The sequence below is a fragment of the Opisthocomus hoazin genome, chromosome 21, assembly GCF_030867145.1.
Source record: "Opisthocomus hoazin isolate bOpiHoa1 chromosome 21, bOpiHoa1.hap1, whole genome shotgun sequence".
Classification (NCBI taxonomy): domain Eukaryota; kingdom Metazoa; phylum Chordata; class Aves; order Opisthocomiformes; family Opisthocomidae; genus Opisthocomus; species Opisthocomus hoazin.
In genome coordinates this window covers 9,233,552-9,252,302 of record NC_134434.1, presented here as the reverse complement: position 1 = coordinate 9,252,302, position 18,751 = coordinate 9,233,552, and the positions used below count along the sequence as shown (strand labels likewise).

Genomic DNA, 18,751 nt, shown 5'->3' with positions numbered 1-18,751 from the left:
CCTGAACAGGTCAAGAAAAGCTTGTGAATTTTAAGCTTCTGTAATTTTGAGAGGCAGATAAACGGTATTGGTAACTGTCAGCTTTGCCGACAACTGGTGGAATATAACATGAATTCCTGGCAAAATTGTGTCCCACTGTGTTGATCTGTGTAGGCTCTGAAAACCTCTTTGTTTGTTTGTTTGTTTTAAAGCAAACCCTTTTGCCCTTTAAGTGCTGATGTTTCTGTGCTGCCTTTCTTTCCTTCCCCACAGCAGAACTGGTCCCCAGGTGGTGGCAGTGCCCTTCACTGACAGCTCTGCTAGTTACCAGCACTGAGGTAGCACCTCGTACCCTGCAGTGCTTGCATCTTGGCGGGCCTTACAGTTTAAGCTAATCCCTGTCCCAGGTAGTCGACTCTTAAACAGAAGATGTGGGAAAAAACCCCTAGAGACAAACCGACACCTGAAAAATTGTACATCACGGTTTAGCCAACACGTACTGTGACTAGTGCATGATTGCATTAAAATACTGCACACCTCTGCATTATCCCTATTAAAATGTGTTGTTTGTGAAGGAATCGTTCTCAAATGAGTAGAACTAATTGGTGTACTGTGGTTCTCTTCAGTTGCCATTATTTTGTGTTAGAACTTGTTTTTTAGAGAAATGGACAAGCTAGATTCATGCATGGCTATTCTTGCAAACTGGACAAAAACAAAATTCTAGACACTAGTACAGTCATGCTGGGACAGCTGGGATTAATGGAAAGATTTTTTTTCTAAAGGAAATCATTAATTTGGCATTCTTATAAAAATGCAACTATTTCACAGCATTTTAGAGCAGGATTCACCTCTTGCTCCACTGACTGCAGGGCATTTTGGCTACAAATTAAATGGATGCTGAGTCACTCTGGCTGTGACGAACAGATGATAGTTGAAAATAAATACACCCCAGAGAGAGGATGTTTTGAAGATAAAATCTTGAGTTTTATTTATCCATTGTTAGCAAGTTTGAGTGAAACTGCTGTTTCGGTGCACAATTTAAATCGGATCAAGTAACTGTTGTCCGAGGGAGCTGGCTGCCTGCCCTTCTGTCACACCCACCCACCTCCTGGCAGAGCCACGCACGGGGTTCCTCATACCCAGGCAGCTGGGGCAGTAAAGGGATAAGAAATTCAGAACGGGACAGAACGAGCACGCGAGGGAGCTGGCGATGCTGGGAACAAACCCTTTTTGCTTGCTTTCTGACCCGAGAGTTTTGGGGTCTCTGGCAAGCCCCTGTGCTGGGGCAGCCCCAGCTGTCAGTCGGGGGGTTCCTTGCCACCCTTCTCTATGCAATTCAGCAGTATGGGTTGGTTTAAAAATTCTCTTACTATTTTTTAACAAACTCTAGTCTCATGACTCAAAATGTGAGGATGTGTTTGAGCGAGCAAGGCATGCAACACGCCAGAGGCCTACGGACACCGTGAGACGCCCAGAAGCGGCTGAACAGATGGCCTTAAAGGCTTGCAAGTTTGATGCTGTGACCACAGAGTTTGCAAAAATGCACAGAGGCAGTGTCAGCTCTTTAGGAATTTGAGGTTATTTATAATTTTGATGGGAAAATTGTACCTACTTAAACCACTCTGAATATTAAATCCAACAAAGTCAAAGAGTATCAGAACACCTGTCTTGCTTTTTGCTCAGCCACACATACATGAGGAACAACTTACTCGGCTGTGCTTCTGACTTCCTGCTGGGGCCCCGACCAGCACTGCCAGTCCACAGTATCTGGGCAAAGGGTTAGATTTAGCCAAGAACCACATGAAGAAGTTCTCAAAGGAAGCAAAGAGAGTAGTAACTTTTGGAGCTATTTAAATGGTGAAATTTCTCAGAATTTTTAATGTTAAACAGTATTGGTTTTTAGATGACAAGAGTGGTTGGGCTTACTCAAAATAGAATTTCAAGCCCTCTTAGACAATGGAGAACTTAAATTGCTCATCTGAGCTCTAAACATCCCATGTTCTGCTCCAGAAGCAAAAGCTACATCTGTGAGGGTGTATATTCACCCTTTATGTTTGCCTACCTTTGCCTGCATCAGTAGACACGAATGCTGCGGAGAACAGTGAAGGTGCTGCACCTTTAGAAGATGATGGTGGCTTAGTCCAGATAAACCCAGGAAGAAGTGCTTTGTTCACCTATAGAAAAATAAGAACCATTACCAGCGGCTCTTTGGTCCCATCTCTGGTAACACACAGAGCACAGCTGTGTTTGCAGCCCCCTCAACCACCACCTCTCGGGTGCCCTCAGGTGCTCGCATGCTCTCTGCCAGCAGCTATGAAGCCCTGATCTGCACACCCCAACAAAGCCGTGAGCAGAGCCATGCCCATCTCCTAGAAACTCCTCCGCACTCAAGTGCGTTACATACGTGTTCCCTGAACTTTCGCTCCTCCCCGTCCAAGCCCCGCAGCTCTGAAGGCCTCCTGTTGTCCCTTCTGCACCATTCCTCAGCAGTGAATCAGAGCCCGTGACACATGGCCTCTCCGCAGTCCATCCCGAAGCCCTGTTACGAGCCCCGAGCAGATTACTGACGTAGGCAGAAGTCAACATCATCTCTGTAATGTAGGTTTACAACGATGACTCAGATTTAATTTAGTCTTCCAAAATAACTGGCTAGGAATTTCTTTCACAGAATCACAGAATGGCCGGGGTTGGCAGGGACCTCTGTGGGTCACCCTGTCCAACCCCCCTGCCGAAGCAGGGTCACCCAGAGCAGGCTGCACAGGACCGCGTCCAGGTGGGTTTTAAATATCTCCAGAGAAGAAGACTCCACAACCTCCCTGGGCAGCCTGATCCAGTGCTCCTTCCAAAGCACTAATTTAACAGACAAACCACCATTGCCTCTTTTGAGTGCTGTATACAATTCCTGCACATTTTTTGAAGTCTCTGAAGACTAATGCTGACACAGAAGCCCCACGATTACCTGCTAATACTTTTTTTAACAACATTAAAAGGAATATCAGCAGTTTTCCACACTGGGTGTCCTCTGGCCACTAGAAATGCACTTGAGAGCAGACGTCTCCTTCCTCTGCAGACCTCCAGGCCCTGTTCCGGTTCCGGGGGGGGGGATCACAGATTTGTGCCAGGCTGCTGCATCTTGTCCATGCTGCCAGCGTGAGCGGAGAAGTACAGCAGGCACCGAAGAGGCCTGTGGGACACCAGCAGACAGGGCAGAAGAGGGAGCAGGAGGAGGCCACTGGAAGAATCTGCAATCAGGTCAGGTAGGGCTGGAGCAGTCATAGAATGGTAAGGGTTGGAAGGAACCCTAAACATCATCTGGTTCCAACCCCCCTGCCATGAGCAGGGACATCTTCCACCAGACCAGGTTGCTCAGAGCTCCATCCAACCTGGCCTTGAGCCCTGCCAGGGAGGGGGCAGCCACAGCTTCTCTGGGCAACCTGGGCCAGTGTTTCACCACCCTCATGGGGAAGAATTTCTCCCTGATACCTAATCTAAATCTGCCCTCTTTTAGTTTAGAGCTGTCCCCCCTTGTCCTGTCACTACACACACCTGTGAAAAGCCCCTCTCCATCCTTCCTGTCGGCCCCTTCAGGTACTGGAAAGCTGCTCTGAGGTCACCCCGGAGCCTTCTCTTCTCCAGGCTGAACAGCCCCAACTCCCTCAGCCTGTCCTCGTAGGAGAGGTGCTCCAGCCCTCGGATCATCTTCGTGGCCTCCTCTGGACCCGCTCCAACACATCCATGTCCTTCTTATGTTGGGGGCTCCAGAGATGGGCGCAGGACTCCAGGTGGGGTCTCATGAGAGCGGAGTAAAGGGGCAGAATCCCCTCCCTCGCCCTGCTGGCCACACTTCTCTTGATGCAGCCCAGGACACGGCTGGCTTTCTGGGCTGCCAGCGCACATTGCCGGCTCACGTTGAGCTTCTCTCCCACCAAGTAGCACACGCTGTTACCCAACGCTCCTGTGAGAAACAGCCTCTTCTCAGCAGCGCGGCTGAGGAGCTGCCTTGCTCACAGTTCCCGGCTCAGCGCAGCAGCCCGTGTGCTCTGCGGGCACCGGATAAACGACAGCGGACCCGACCTCCGACGGCCCGCGGGGCGGAGCGGGGCAGCCGGGGCGGCAGCTCGGCCCTGCGCCGGGGTTCGCGTCCGACGGGACCCGCGCTGGCCCGGAACCCGCACCCAGGACGGGGCCGCTTTGCCTCCCCCGCCTGCACCCGCACACGGCCCCGCGCCCGGGAGGCGTCTGAGCTCACCCCGGGGCGGGGGGGGGGAGCTGCAGCGTCCCCGTCCCGGCTCCACGCGTCCCGCGGGCGCAGCTGGCACTGGCCCCGCACCCAGCGGCCCCACGGCCGGGCAGGTCCCGGCGCCGCGGCCCCTCCCGCCGGGGCGGGGACGGAGCGCGTCGATTCCCGGAAAGCCCCGGCCCCGGTTTCGTTTCTGGTAGCGGCCAGTCCCCGTTTCGTTTCTGGGGGCAGCGGCCGCCGGAACGATGGCGGCGGTGTCGGAGCCGGCGCTGGCGGGGCTGGAGGAGGAACTGACCTGCTCTGTCTGCCTCTGCCTCTTCTGCAGCCCCGTGACGGTGCCCTGCGGACACAACTTCTGCGCCTCCTGCCTGGAGCTCACCTGGGCCGGGCTGTCGAGGAACTTCAGCTGCCCGCAGTGCCGGGCCACCTTCGCGAGCCGCCCGCAGCTGCAGAAGAACACGGTGCTGTGCCGGGTGGTGGAGCAGCTCCGGGGCCACGCAGGGCCCGAGGAGGAGGAGGGGGAGGGGGAGGAGGAGGAGGAGGGGGAGGGGGAGGGGGAGCCCCCCGTGCGCTGCGACAGCTGCCTGCAGGCGCCGGCCGCGCAGACCTGCCTGACCTGCACCGCCTCCTTCTGCGCCGAGCACCTGCGGCCGCACCTGGACAGCCCGGCCTTCCGCGACCACCAGCTCTGCCCACCGCTGCGCGACCTCCAGCAGCGCAAGTGTCCGCAGCACAACAAGCTCTTCGAGTTCTTCTGCAGCCAGCACGGCAGCTGCATCTGCTCCCTCTGCCTGCTAAGTCACAAGCTGTGCCACACCGTGCCCCTGCAGCTGGCCAAGGCCAACGCCGAGGTGAGGGGCCGGGGCAGGCGGGGGCGGCCGGCCTTGCCCGGGGATTCAGCACCCTCCCGGGGCACCCGCAGCCTCCCTTCGCTGCCCCGGGGTGCTGGGGTCGCGGGCTGTGGCGTGCCCGGGGCAGGCTGGACCAAGACCCAGAGTGTGAGTGTTGTGCCTGGCCTTGGCAAACTCTTCTCTGCCCTCCAGTGCGTGCTCGACACGTCTTTGGAGTCGTTCCTTGCATTTTCCTCGTCTCTCCAAGATGGTGCTCCGAGGGTCTGGGAAGGCTCTGTCACAGAGCTGATAGCCAGCTCCTGTCTCAGGCTGGGCTGACCGGCGAGGCCTTGTCCTCTGCGGCTGCCTCCTCTGCTGCTGCTGCGTGGGGTTCGCTGCGTGGCCTTACCGCAGGCTGACCGAGGGGCTGTGGGCAGGCATTACTCTGTGTATGTTCTTCAGAAGCAAAGGATTGTAAAAGTAGTCTAGGGAGAGCTCTAGCGTGTAGATAAAAGCCAGGAGCAAGTTCTCCACAGAGTGGAAGGGAAGGAAACCTGGCCTTCGTATCTTACAGTGCAGCTGAAAATTAGAGGGTAGATGAGTAAAGCACGCTTGAAAAGTTTTGGTGGCCGAAATCGCATCTGTTAGGCGAACGTGTATACTGCTTGCCCTCAGAAGTCCTCCCTGATTCAGCTTAGCAGCGTCTTGAACTAATGGAATAGGTAATTCACATCTGAGCAATAAAATTCTCAATTAAAAGGAGAGGGGTGAGCAGTAGTGTTAACCGAGTGCCGAAAGTCCAACCTGAGAGCTAAGGTGAAGTTTATTCTTAGCACTAGAGCTGCTGTGCAGATGGAGGCACTTGGTCCTTATCAAAAGCGTGAGTCAGCAGCGTGCATCTTGCTGTTGGGAGAGGTGGAGCTGCAGGGAGGGTGCTGGCTCCACAAGCCACACCAGTGCAGGAGAGCACTTTTATATCCTGTAAGGTTTAAGGAGCAGTAGGTTTTAAACTAACAGTACTAAATGCTTACAATGGTTATTTAAAATTTTGTGTAAATGCGATTCTTCAGTAAGCATGACCTGACTGAGGGCAGACATGGCAGCTGCTTCTCTGAAATGCTTTCTGATCAATTCTGTTGCAGTCGGCGCTGAAGAAGAAACTGATGGAGCTGCATAACCAGAGCGAGAAAGCTGCTCGAGCGATGAACACTGTGAAAACCAACCAAAGCCGAGCTGCTGTAAGTGGGTGACTGTTCAAAGCGCGGTCAGGTTCCTTGGCATACGCTGGCTGCTGCGTGTTGTTGATGCCTGTACTCTTCTGACAATGGCTGTAGTATTGAGACTGCGTTGGCAGGAGAAGACGTTATTGGGAGGGAAGAGAAAAGAGGCGTTTTGGCAGAGCCAGGCAGCTCCCTGGGAGACAGGAGTAAACCAGCCACTGTGCAAGGGTTTTATACCTGCGTGTGCTGATACGACTGACCTGAAACGGGGCTCAAACCTGTCCTTTCCTGTTGTACCAGTAAGCGCATCTCTGTGCAGCCCAAGCTGAAGGCTTAGGGAGCTGTAACGGCTGCACCAGTGCAGAGAGGTGGGATGGCTCTTCCCTGTAAACTAGCAGAACTAGTCCTTGCTTTTAGCTGGTGATCGGGGTTGCTGTTTGTGCCGATGGCGGGATTGGGTACGTCTCACTTGTACCATGCTTTCTGAACCGAGTGGCAGAGACCAAGAAACTGAAAAGCTGCCAGGGTAGCACTTCTTCACTCCTCTGGAACATCTGTTGGAGGATCAGGAATTACCCAGAGATGCCACATTTCAGAGGCAGAAACAGCAACTGGCCTGATTTCTGGGGAGTAAATGATTTTTCTTTCCAAACTACACAGACATGCATAGCTTTTCTATTGTCCATTTCAAGTAATTGAAGCCTACGTGTTCCTCAAAGCCTTGGGTTCTTCTTGTAGTCATAGTAAGCAGTACTTTGTTTACAAACTGTCATTTTGAAACCAGTGTCTGTCTGTTCTTGTCTGCTCCAGGAGACAGCTTCCAGAAAGAAAGATTTGATCAGAAGTGAGTTTTCAGAAATTAAAGCTTTAATTGAAGAAAGAGAAAATGAGACCTTAAAAATAATTGCAGAGGAAGAAAAAAGAGTTTGCAATAAGTTTGATTATATTCACGGTATTCTGGGAGGTAAGAAGAATGAAATCCAGTCTCTCAAAGATCAGATTGAGATGGCGCTGACTGAAGGTGATGACATCCTGTTTTTGAAGGTAATATGTCATTTAGATGCGAATCCAATTCTTTGTGTTTTTAGAATGCAGAATCACAAAAACCTGTTGTGGTAGCCCTGCTCTCCAGACACTTTCAGTCAAACAATAATGTAGTCGTGTGCAAGAACCTGCTATAAAAGGATGTACTGATAAGTACACAGATATCAACGGAAGAGTGCTGGAATGAAGTGGTGTCTGGTAACTCCCCCCCCCCCCCCCCCCCCCCAATTCAGCCTCTGCCGCAAGCGGAGGGGCCAGCGAGTGAGACAATTCATCTTCATGAGGTGTTGCAGCTCTGTGTTGTGACACTGTCCCGTAGATCTTTCTTGCTGCTTCAGAAATCAGTTGAGGATTAATGCATCTGGATTGCTGCTGAAATTTTGCCGTGGGTCGTGTCTGACTGTAGCCTTTGCTCCTTTGAATGTGTGATGAATGCACAAACCCCACCCCATTTGAAGTAACTTGGTTGTATTTTTCCTGTCTGCTACACAAGGTGGTCTGCATGAGATCTTCTGTTTCTCATTTCAGAGAGCAGCAGCACTGCAACGAAAGTCAACAAAAGACACTTTCATCCCTGTAATTGAAATGGACCAAAACTTGATACATTCCACTTACCAGTCTGCCATTAACCTTAAAGACATTGTGAAACTTTCGGTGTCTCAGTGTAGCGAGAAAAAAGCAGAAGGTACTGTATCACTGGGAGAACTGGCATTTTCTGCCTTGACTTTCAGTTCAAATGAGGCACCTTCCCCCTCCAAATATCATTTAAAAAAAAATATTGAAGCAAATACAGCTGGCTAATATAAATTGTCTCCCAACTTCTGTGGTCCTCTGTTTACAAACAAAAATGCTCCAGTCTGGGCTAAACTAGGAGGAGAAAGTGTCCTGGTGTCTCTTTACTTTTATCTATACTTCGATAAGCTGATGAGTATCGTGATAATATGCCCTTCTGGCACAGCTTAGCCTTTATTTCTTACAGTAATTTATGTTTTTATTATGTAGCAGGGTTTGATGCACTTAGGATGTGGGTTTGAGGGGAGACATAAAACACTTTTGAGTGATAGGACTATGGTTACCCAACTGTAAAGGTGCTGATCGTGTAGGTGTAACCCTACTTACTGGGTTAAGCAAAAGTGTCTTTTGGACTGGGGCCTGGGTATCTTCTATGCAGTTCCCATCTCTGCTGAGTGTCACTTAAGTTCTGTTCACATGACTGAAAAATAAGATTGAAAAATGTCTTTGCTCATGCATTACTGTTCCTGGCAATGCAAACCATAATGTAAACTATTGCCATTGCAGCAAAACAAACACCTGGGAAAACCAAGGCCCCTCCAGCGGCTTCTACAAACAAAACCCTTGCTGGGAAAAAGGCCCCGGGACCACGTAAGTACTGAAGAACATTGTCCTGTTCTAACTGTGGTTTTACCATTACAGAAGAATTCAAGCAGTTACCCAAGAGCCGCTGGCTCTAGCGGTGATGGGGTGGTTATCTGTAGTGAGCACTCTGGCGCGGGAAGGGGAGGGCATTTTGGGCTGTTCAGCGATGGATGCCTTGGGAGCTGCGGAGCAGCAGACTGCCCAGGTATAACGGTGCGTTACCCTCAGCGTGCCCCTGTAGTGGTGTTGGTGCAGGCTGCAGAGCAAAGCAGAGCCTCCCCACCCTCTGGTTCTTGCGGGGTTTTTTTCATTTGTACTAAACATCTGTTGGGTTGTTTGATGGATTTGTGTGATTGAATCCTGCTTATGAGCTGTTCATGTTCTGTTTTTTTTGCTTTCCCCCCTCACAAGAGCATACCCGCAAAGAGAAAATCCTTCAGCAGGCTCAAGCCCCTTTGCAGCTGGAAGCAGATACCGGTAAGTGGTGATTAACAGCAGCCTTCCTCAACATTTTGCTGGCCATGTCTTGCTTACAGTGTATGGCTGGGGTGATGGAGACAGTCTGGGGCCTTTCAGTGTTCTTTTGTCCAGATACTGGTATTAATGCATCACTCTAGCCTGCTGGGAAGATCTTCCATATTCTCTTTTTGAAGTAAATCCAAGTGTTAACAAACTACTTGTGTTACTTCCACCGAGCTCTTGACACGTGGTCCTTTCCATTCACAAGTCCTGGGTGTGGAGCACTCAGCAGGGTCTGTGGTGGGTTGCTGGAGTGGAGTGAACTTGTAGCTCCTGTTGCTGCAATAGAAGATCTGTTGGAAAAAGAAAAGGAATAGTCTATGTAAGTGCCTCATGGGAGCAGGCTTATTACCACTTGCCCTGACATGCTGCATCCTGGAGCAGAGATGAAGTTCCTTCCAGGCTTATGACCCTGTGAAATGGGAAGCAAACAGTATGTTGTGCTTCATGTGTAGCTTTCCAGTACGGGTGTGTCTGTATATAGCTTCAACACCCTGGACTGTCAGCTTTACCTACTGCTGCAGCTTCAGAAGAGCCATGATGAGGGCGTTTAGAAGTGGCATAGTCTACCAGTGGGTTTTCAGTCTCAGTAGAACTTGGAGCTCACTTTATTTTTTTTTTTCTTTCCCCCTCCAGAGGAGAAAAAGAAACCTGTTGAAGTTGGTGAGTCCAAACTTTCAGCACACTTATTCTAATTTTCATTGACTGCTCTTAAAATGGTGAGTAGGTGGTCATTAGTGTTGATGTATTAAGCAGAAGTTCAACTCTTGCTCTGAGAAGGCTCTTACTAGTCCCTGGGAGAGCGATCAAGTGCTGAAAGAGGTTGCCTAGAGACAACAGGGGATTTTCAAAACTTGACAAGACTGTGAGCAACCCAAGCTAATACTGAAATTAACCCTGTGTGGAGCAGGAGGCTAAACCAGATAACCTCCTGAGGTCCACTCCAACCCCAGGGTGTCTGTGGCTGTGTGTTAAGCATGCGGGGTTTCCTCCCGACTGGCTAAACTCTCTTTTCTTCTGTCGACACAGCACCACCCACGGGACCACTAAATGCTGCAGCTGCCATGACAGTTAAAGAGCTTATCAACAACTTTCTGAAGAAATCCAGAGAGGAGCTTTTGCAGTGTAAGACACACAAAGTTACACTACTTGAAGATGAACTTTCTGCACTTACTGCACTGGTGTTTTGTGCCCTCTGTAGTTACCTGACAAAAATACTCTTGAGGAGGTTTAGTTAGCTTAGTAGGTTATCAGCCAGTTGTTACAAATGAAGGAAATTTTTAGAGGAAAGGGGGGCAGGAGGTTTCTAAGTGGCTCTTTTGCCAGAGGAATAAAATTTCTCTTCAGTATTCATGTATCTTTATGAAGGTAAATGAAGTTTTCTCAGTAATAGCTTTGGTGTCGCCTAAAATGACTGTATTAGGGTAGCCTGGAAATACACTGTAACACACTGGATTTTTCTTTGAAATGAAAAGCAAGGCTTTTACGTGAGCCCATGATGGGTTGCTTAAGATGCTATACCAGACGGTATACAATATGGTATACCTTTCACTGCCAGATCAGCAATCCCCTTCTTCTGCCAGCATGTATTTGGGTGGTGAAGGAATTCCATGGGGATGAAGGAAGGAGACTTGCCCTCCATTTGCCTGCTGTGTACGGTCCTGCAGCTGAACCCAGCAGCTATGGCTGTGGCCCTAAGAACTGCCTGCCCTGTGGAGGAGAGCAGAGCAGGGAGATAAACACGCACAGGAACAAGTGCTTAGGCAGGACGATATAAATAAAAACGCTTTGCTCTTCAGTACCCTCAGATGATTCATGTCATTGCAGATGCTGCGAACATCACGCTGGATTACAACACAGCTCATAACAAAGTGATTCTGTCTGAGAGATACACCAGGATGTCTGTCTCAGACACCTCCCTGAATTATAACCACCACCCTCAGCGCTTCACTGATTGTTCCCAAGTGCTGGGGTTCCAGTGCTTCAAGAGGGGCATCCACTACTGGGAAGTGGAACTGCAGCAGAACAACTTCTGTGGTATTGGCATCTGCTACGGCAGCATGGAACGGCAGGGGCCAGAGAGCCGCCTGGGCAGGAACAGCAGCTCTTGGTGTATTGAGTGGTTTAATTCCAAAATATCATCCTGGCATAATGATGTTGAAAAGTGCTTACCCAATGTGAAGACTACCAAGATTGGTGTGCTGCTCCACTGCGAGGCAGGGTTTGTGATTTTCATGGCTGTTGGGGAGAAGCATAACTTGATCTATAAATTCAAAACTCAGTTTACTGAAGCCTTGTACCCTGCCTTCTGGTTATTTTCCAGTGGCACTGTTCTCTCTCTCTGCCAAATGAAACAGTAAGGTCTCTTATCTTCATTTACTTTGCCTAAGTACTGACATGCAGATAGTCAGTCCTGCAGTAACTCTTTTTATGTTTTGGTCTTAAGAAGTCTCAAAGTTTGTTTCAGATGAAAATTATTAGCTCTTTTAAGCAGTTCGGGAAATCTGCTGATTCTTTGGTCTGAATTGCTAAAGCCTTTACATAGTGATTTAGTAAAATGTTGATGATAGTAAAAACTATGATGAACGGTTTTTGCAGAGACCTTGATTGTCCTTCTAAAAGCAAAGTTATGATACGAACCATAGTTAGATGTCTTCAGTAGCTGCTGTGGCTTCTGTGGTTTGCTGTAAAGGATCCCCAGAATTAATTTTCAGGTCTAAATGTGTTTCACAGTAGCATTAACCCCTTTGAGAAAGAAACAGGAAGAATTCCCTGACAAACTCGGGTTCCAGGCTTTGAGGTAGGTCTCAGCATTGCCTTTTTCTCTATACACAGACTGTTGTCTGTAGTCAGGATTTGCAATACACGTGTTCTCAGTGTATGACTCCATGAGATGATACAGAATGAACTATTAAAATCAGTAAGTTCAGGTCTTACAATGCTAAGTTGTAAAAGCCAGTATGACAAATCTCATCAGAATGGAAATGCAGAGACTTTTAGAGTTGGTGGATAAGAAACGGTGTCAGAATCACCAGGAAATAAATGACATCGACTCAAAAACTGGGAATATAGCCAGAGAGTCCACAGGAAATAGTGTGCACCCTGTGATAATATAGCTTGTGGGATGAAGCATTCTGTCTCATGTTCTGACCCAGAACATGCTTCATGTTTTCACAGTGGAGGCTCTTCAGTGTTTTTTTGTGTGCTGAGCAGTTCAAGGAGTGCATTTTTGGCTTGCATAGGGAGCATGAATGTGCTGTTCACTTAAAGCAGGGTCTCTCATCATAAAGCTTTTCCTCTTTGTGAGGTGGGATGTTCTCTGCTGGTGTATCTTCAGTTCCTTAGGTGGTAGAAACTAGATTTCCTACATATTATTTGGACTCTGATTTGAGGAGTCTCAAGACTCTGCACAGTACCTAGAAAATGCTGGATCCTCTCTGCATGAAGCGTGCGGGCAGACAGGTGAGTCTTTTGAAACACACAGGGAATTAGCACAAAGGAGACTATATGTCCATTCCCACTGGGATGGATTTTTAATTCTCCTGGTGTTCTTTGCTTTGGGTTGTGGTATGTCTTCAGAAGTCCTCACCATGAGCAGAGGAATCTGTACTTCTGCATTTCTATTTACAATTTTAAAACAATCAGTAGGCATCTGAGGTATCTGGATCTCCTAATTATTGGGCCTGTATCTTATTGATGCCTCTGGACTTACTATGCTAGCTCTTATGTCTTGTAGCCCGTGAAGAACAGGGAAGCTCATACGAGAGACTTTCTGGACTTTGATTTGTAAAAATCCCCTTTATGGGACCTGGTGAAATCAAACACAAAGCTACTACTGCTGGCAGTTTGGAAGGGAATTGTTAGAAGGCTCAGAGGAACCTCTGTGACTACATTTCACATTAGCAAAGTGCTGTAGAGAGAGACTTGCAGGAATTCGGGCTTGGTGTCTCTAGGTGTTCAAAAAACATGTAGATGTGGCACTTCAGGACATGGTTTAGCAGGCATGGTGGTGTTGGGTTGACAGTTGGACTTGATGATCTGAAAGATCTTTTTCCAATCTTAATGACTCAATGATTTTTACTTGGTTTGTAAACTCAAAGGACTTTGTCAAGGATAGCATTTGGCCAGAACAGGATATGGAATTGATGGTGGACCTAAAAGTGCCATGGCTGTCTTTGGAGTAGTTGTACTATCTCAAGGGTCTCAGCTTTCCAAAGCACAGTCGGTGCTAAGACTACCAAACTAAGCAGAACACTTCAAAAGGCTCGGAAGGAGGATGTGTCCCACTAGGAGCCAGCAACAAATGCAAAACTTTCTTTTTCTGCACTTCCAGTTTTTCAGCAGTGAGGGACGAGAGCAGTTTCCTCTGAGAAATCCAGTCCCTTTGGCTGCTTGGCTGTGCCACAGGGCTGCGGATCCCTGCAGCAGGGTGCCGAGGGAGTACTCTGTGCTCTTGCTTATGGGGAAAAATTTGCTCTGGTGGTTTGTGCAGTGGAGAAAGTCCACATTTTCTATTGCTTGCTTCTTGACTTTAAAGGGGTGTGAATATTATCCTCAAAGTTTTTGGGCTTCTTTAACCGTAGTCTGGAGTGATACTCAAGGAAAGTAAAGAAGAGCCTTTGTTCTGCCACGTTGGGCAAGGTGGGATCCTTTATATGTGACATTGGTGTATGACCGACAGTATGTAACACATAAAGTGTTCTGGATTACCACCTGCAATGAAACAAGCCTGCTGCTGTATTCCTGAGTCTTTTCTTTCTTTGTTTTCTTTGTGCTATGAATGAATAGAAATGATAGACCGAGGTTCTGTTAATTTGGAATGAAATGAGAAATGCATAACTGAATTGCAGCACTTCTGAAAACTGGTATTTTGGTTAGCTTCAGATATCCTGGATATATCGAAACATTGGGGTGATACAACATTAGAAAAAAAAATTAGTTATAGCATGATAAGTAATGGTTCGAAAGCCTCTTCAGCACAACTGATGTGTTTTTACTTGGGCAGTAACTATCAAAGCTGTACTGCTTTTAAACAGGATGACATCGCTACTAGGATGGTGAGGGGACTGGAGCATCTCTCCTATGAGGAAGGGCTGAGGGAGCTGGGCTTGTTCAGCCTGGAGAAGAGAAGGCTGAGAGGGGACCTCATAAATGCTTATAAATATCTCAAGGGTGGGTGTCAGGAGGATGGGGCCAGACTCTTTTCAGTGGTGCCCAGCGACAGGACAAGGAGCAATGGGCACAAACTGAAGCACAGGAAGTTCCGCCTGAACATGAGGAAGAACTTCTTCCCTCTGAGGGTGATGGAGCCCTGGCACAGGCTGCCCAGGGAGGTTGTGGAGTCTCCTTCTCTGGAGATATTCAAGACCTGGCTAGATGCGGTGCTGTGCAGCCTGCTCTGGGTGACCTTGCTTTGGCAGGGGGGTTGGACTGGGTGACCCACAGAGGTCCCTTCCAACCCCGAACATTCTGTGATTCTGTGAAGATGTAGATACAAGCATATGTTTTAATTATACTTCTCTTTTTAATACTATAAAGAACTCAACTTATCCAGTCTAGAAAAAGAACTAATTCTGGTGCTGTTAAAGCTCTGAGGATGTGGAATGATTTGCATGTTAATGTACAAGTGAGAGTAAACAGAGAAACACCTGCCCACTGAAAACACGATAATCTGTTTAAATTTAACCTTTTCTTCAGTGAAACACATCAGTAAAATACTGCAGTTAGAAAAATATATGCTTATGTAATTGTAAACCTGTTGATTGTACTGATATATCAGCCATATACTTCACTATCTATACTATGTTATTTCATATAGATGTGCCAGCTAGACATCTTTGTCAGGGCAACAGACATAGATTTTATGCCATCTGTTTTAGGACTGTGCCTGTGACTGTTTTAGAAGCTGACTGTTCTTGATCTCTTCAGCTGTAAATGAATTCTGATATTCTGAATTCAATAAATATTCATGGTAAACCCTAACTCTAAATGCTTTGTTCTGTGCTCAAAGCTGAAGCAAGCAGCAAGGAAGAAATAAGGATGCTATAGTGTACAAATAACAGGTCTTCTAGTCCATAACTCACTGAGTTCTATGAGAACTGGGGAAGGGAGAAAGGAAGGAGAGCTGTAGCCGTTGGAGTGTCAAATGCCATCCTAAACTATCATCTCCTTCACCTGAGCTACACACCCATTACCAGTAACGCTGCATCCTATCCCGTAAATGAAACTGGAGCCTTTTCGGCTAAGCGAAAACATGGTCATCAGCTGGAGGAAGACGAATGACTAGGGACTCAGTATGTGCAACGGGCTTGCTTAAAAGAGGCCTTCAGTGATGTCCAGCATCTGTTACCTGAAGTTATGTCTGGAAGCAGTGATGGGTTTGATTCCTAATATTACTCAGTGAAATCAAACTAAAGGGCTTGTGGTTTGCAAGCTGCTGCCTCCCCGCGCGGCCAGTGGAAAGCAGCTCAAGGGGGAGCTGCTCTGGGGCCTCCACAGAGGTTTTTAAATTAGCCAAAATGAAGGCACCCACAAACCAAGTTACAAATTGACTTTTCCACTTAAAGTTCTTCAAGGGAGTTAGGATGATCAAGGCTTTGGGGAACAAACTCTCTGAAGAGTTCCCAGAGAGTCAGACAATGGTCTTGCTTGCTCAGCAGTGGCAGGTAGTACAAAAACTGGGCGGGGGGGAATCCTCATCTTTACCAACTACTTGTCCCATGATGTCCGTGGGACTACGAGGTCAGTTAGGTCTGCCAGAGTTTGGAAGTTTTGAGCCTGCGTAAACTTTACTGTGGCTACAGCCTGGGGCTTGAGCAGGTGCTGAAACCCCAGAAGTCAGCACACTCATTACCCATACAAGGTCTGTTTTCTTACTTGCTAATGTAATTTCCTCTTGGTTTAGCTTTGCGATCATTTTGTCAGAGCAAAAGGAAGAACAGACTTGGACTCCAAATCATATTCTCTGGGAACATACATGAAAATGTTTATCAGGATGTTTCCTAATACTTGTTTCCCTTCCTAAAATAAAATTGTATTTGGCTAGTGTTTAACAGACTATGTTTCTATACCCAGTTCTCTGACTCCCTCCCATCTCCCCCCCCCCCCCCCCCTTCTTGGTTCCCTCCCACTTGAGTGGCTGCTACTTCTCAAATAATCAATATGTCAGTTAAAAACACGTCACAGCACGGTCATTGTATGACTGCTATTCAAAGTTCATGTCATTTAGACTTTCATTGGCAGCTATTTTGTCCTTTTAAAAAGTTCAAGACAGCAATTTGTGATTCTTGCTCAGCTGAGTAGAACTGCTGAGTGAAAAAAGGAGTTACTTCAAAAGTCAATTGATTGTGCTCTGTCAGTGCTCCTCATTCAGGTTTTTGTTTCCAGGCCTTGTCATGGGCTTACATCTGTCTGCCCCGTGTTTCCCAGGCTGCTATCAGATGCCGTTATGTTGAAAATAATGGGTTTACTGACACCATTTTTTGGAATTTGTGTGGTAGACACATTTGTGTATCATTTTACAGTGTAACAATTCTATTTACATAAAATACAGGCAATTATGAGAGTCAGGCCAATGCCCTAAGAGGGGGTAGGAAGAGCCATATTAAAATAATAAAAGCTAACTGAAAAGAGGCAAATAATTTAGGTGAGAATACCTTCATGAGTAATTCTTGATCCTAAATTAGTTAAACAGAACTTTAAGGAGGTGAGTTAGTTGTATTTTGTCTGTGTTTATATTAAACTCCTTGATGTTTTTCAATGTAAGAAAATAATTTGCATTTTTTTTTTTTTAATCAAGTAGATCTTGGTGGAGGAAGAAAGGTTTTGTGGGTTTTTTTGTTCGCTTTAAGGTTAGGTTTTTTCCCCAGTTTAGAGGGAGTTTCCACATTTGTCTGGAAAGGAATGTTGTGCCTTAGAAGCCCGAGCCTGCAAATCCTACTTTTATTCTCCTGACTGTAACAAGGTAATTTGTATATGGTTCCATTTATATGACATCAGAAACAGAATTTTAGATCAAATTATCATCAGCAACACTTTTCATTGAGGTGTAACAGTTTCTCTATTGGAGTCAGGAATATCATTCATGCAAAAGTAAATCTCCTAGGGTTCGTGTCAAGCATTCATTTTGCGTGAAACCGATACTCGAGCAGTTTGGCTATCCTTAACCTTGGCACTGATCTAGGTAAGGACATTGCCATTTTGCTGTAGCTTCTCAAGTTCACAGTGAAGAGCACTGTTGCTCTGTGGCATGCTGTAACGATCGGCCTGACGGCAGACCCAGAGCCCCTACATCCCCTTTTGGCCCCCAATCAATTTCAGGTACTTGCTTGTGGATGACAGTGAGAGTATTTCTTTAGCTAGTGAGAGATTTTTTTCCCCGAAGATAGTACAACGGCTTTCTCAAACATTTCTAGGATTACATCCTGAGACAAAATTATGAATATGCTAAGTACGACAGTACTAATTACAGGAGCATGAATCTCTAAATTATCACTGCAACATACTGAAACCAAAACTCATCACTCTGAAATGAAGAAAAGCATTTGGAATAACTCTGAATATTCTTAACTCTGACTCTCCATGACTATTTTGGAAGCCTTGCTAGATTTCAACAGAATGAGATCAAGACCATTAAAAAGGGAGAAAATATAGACCCTTGGTCAAGGACAGAAAAAGAGGAAAAAATCCTCCTCTTCCCATGGTGAAGTTAAGCATGGGCTCTCTCACAGACAGCAGAAGGTATTAGATATTTGGGTCAGTGGCAAAGCTCAGCATAAACGCCCGATTTTGGGACTTTGGGAGGCAGCTCCTGTACCTTCCCGCTAGAATTCTCAAGGTCTCTGAAAGCCATGACTTTGCCATTTCCTAACTGTGACAGGAGACTTCTTGTCCTACTTTGTTATACAAACAGGGTTCTTATCCTTTTGTTTGAGCCAAAGTTGAGCTTACATTTCAGCTAAAATTCTTGAAACATTTACCTTAAAAATAATAATAGAATTGGAGAAAGGGAGTGAATGAGTCACACCTCTAATAAAGGGAATAAGCCTGTATTGATGTAATTAATTTCCTACAGAATGATGTGCTGAAAATTCAGTGCATTTGAAACAGCACAGAAAAGGCAAGGTAGACACGAGGAAAAGACCAGCTGCATGCAAAAAGGGCCAAATCCACTCTGGTGTAAGCAGGCAAAACCTCATTCAAATCAGTCAAGAAGACTTAGCCCCCAGTGTCTGTTCACAAGCCTTTGCTTCATGGTGTTGGTCCACTCCTTCAAAGACTCATTAGAGATTCTTGCAGCTCTTTTGACTTTCAGTGAACAGGGGAAATATCCTATTCCTCTTTTGATTCTCTATCTACACTTCACGCACAAGTCCAGCAAAGAACAAATGATTAAGTGCATAAAGAGCGCTGGTGCTTTATGAAATGTTACAGATCAGAAGGATTATGGAAAAGGCTTTACTTCTTCCCGGAAGAGGCTGAAAGACTTAAACTTGCAGTGCTGAAGCAGAAAACATTCAACATGCTTTCCTCAGCAAAGATAA

At 46.9% G+C, this 18,751-nt stretch overlaps 2 protein-coding genes and 1 long non-coding RNA gene across 4 annotated transcripts in view; 1 reads left to right on the top strand and 2 right to left on the bottom strand.

The window, feature by feature from the left end:
• Positions 1–837: 837 nt before the first annotated feature.
• Positions 838–3,915, bottom strand: LOC142363830 (uncharacterized). Its single transcript, XR_012765993.1, has 3 exons — positions 3,526–3,915; positions 2,384–3,163; positions 838–2,153 (listed from the first exon to the last, which is right to left on the bottom strand). It is a non-coding gene; the product is annotated as an uncharacterized LOC142363830 (long non-coding RNA).
• Positions 3,916–4,464: 549 nt separating this feature from the next.
• On the top strand, positions 4,465–15,185 carry TRIM25 (tripartite motif containing 25). The gene is made up of 9 exons (XM_075440787.1): positions 4,465–5,070; positions 6,192–6,287; positions 7,080–7,313; positions 7,842–7,998; positions 8,613–8,696; positions 9,102–9,167; positions 9,846–9,872; positions 10,239–10,334; positions 11,037–15,185. Exons 1-9 carry the CDS (start codon positions 4,465–4,467, stop codon positions 11,567–11,569), a joined length of 1,899 nt encoding a protein of 632 aa, XP_075296902.1. The 3' UTR covers positions 11,570–15,185.
• Positions 7,992–18,751, bottom strand: part of DGKE (diacylglycerol kinase epsilon) — a 31,598-nt gene continuing 20,838 nt past the window's right edge. The window contains exons 11-12 of one of the 2 annotated variants that reach the window (XR_012765991.1): positions 9,225–9,502; positions 7,992–8,526 (exon numbers count right to left, since the gene is read on the bottom strand). Coding sequence is in view for 1 of the 2 variants with exons in the window: in XM_075440790.1 (XP_075296905.1) it covers positions 9,356–9,502 (147 nt within the window). In the remaining variant the exon portion in view is untranslated. Of the gene's footprint in view, positions 8,527–9,160; positions 9,503–18,751 lie in introns of those variants that run through there. The other variant, XM_075440790.1, reaches the window with a different exon arrangement.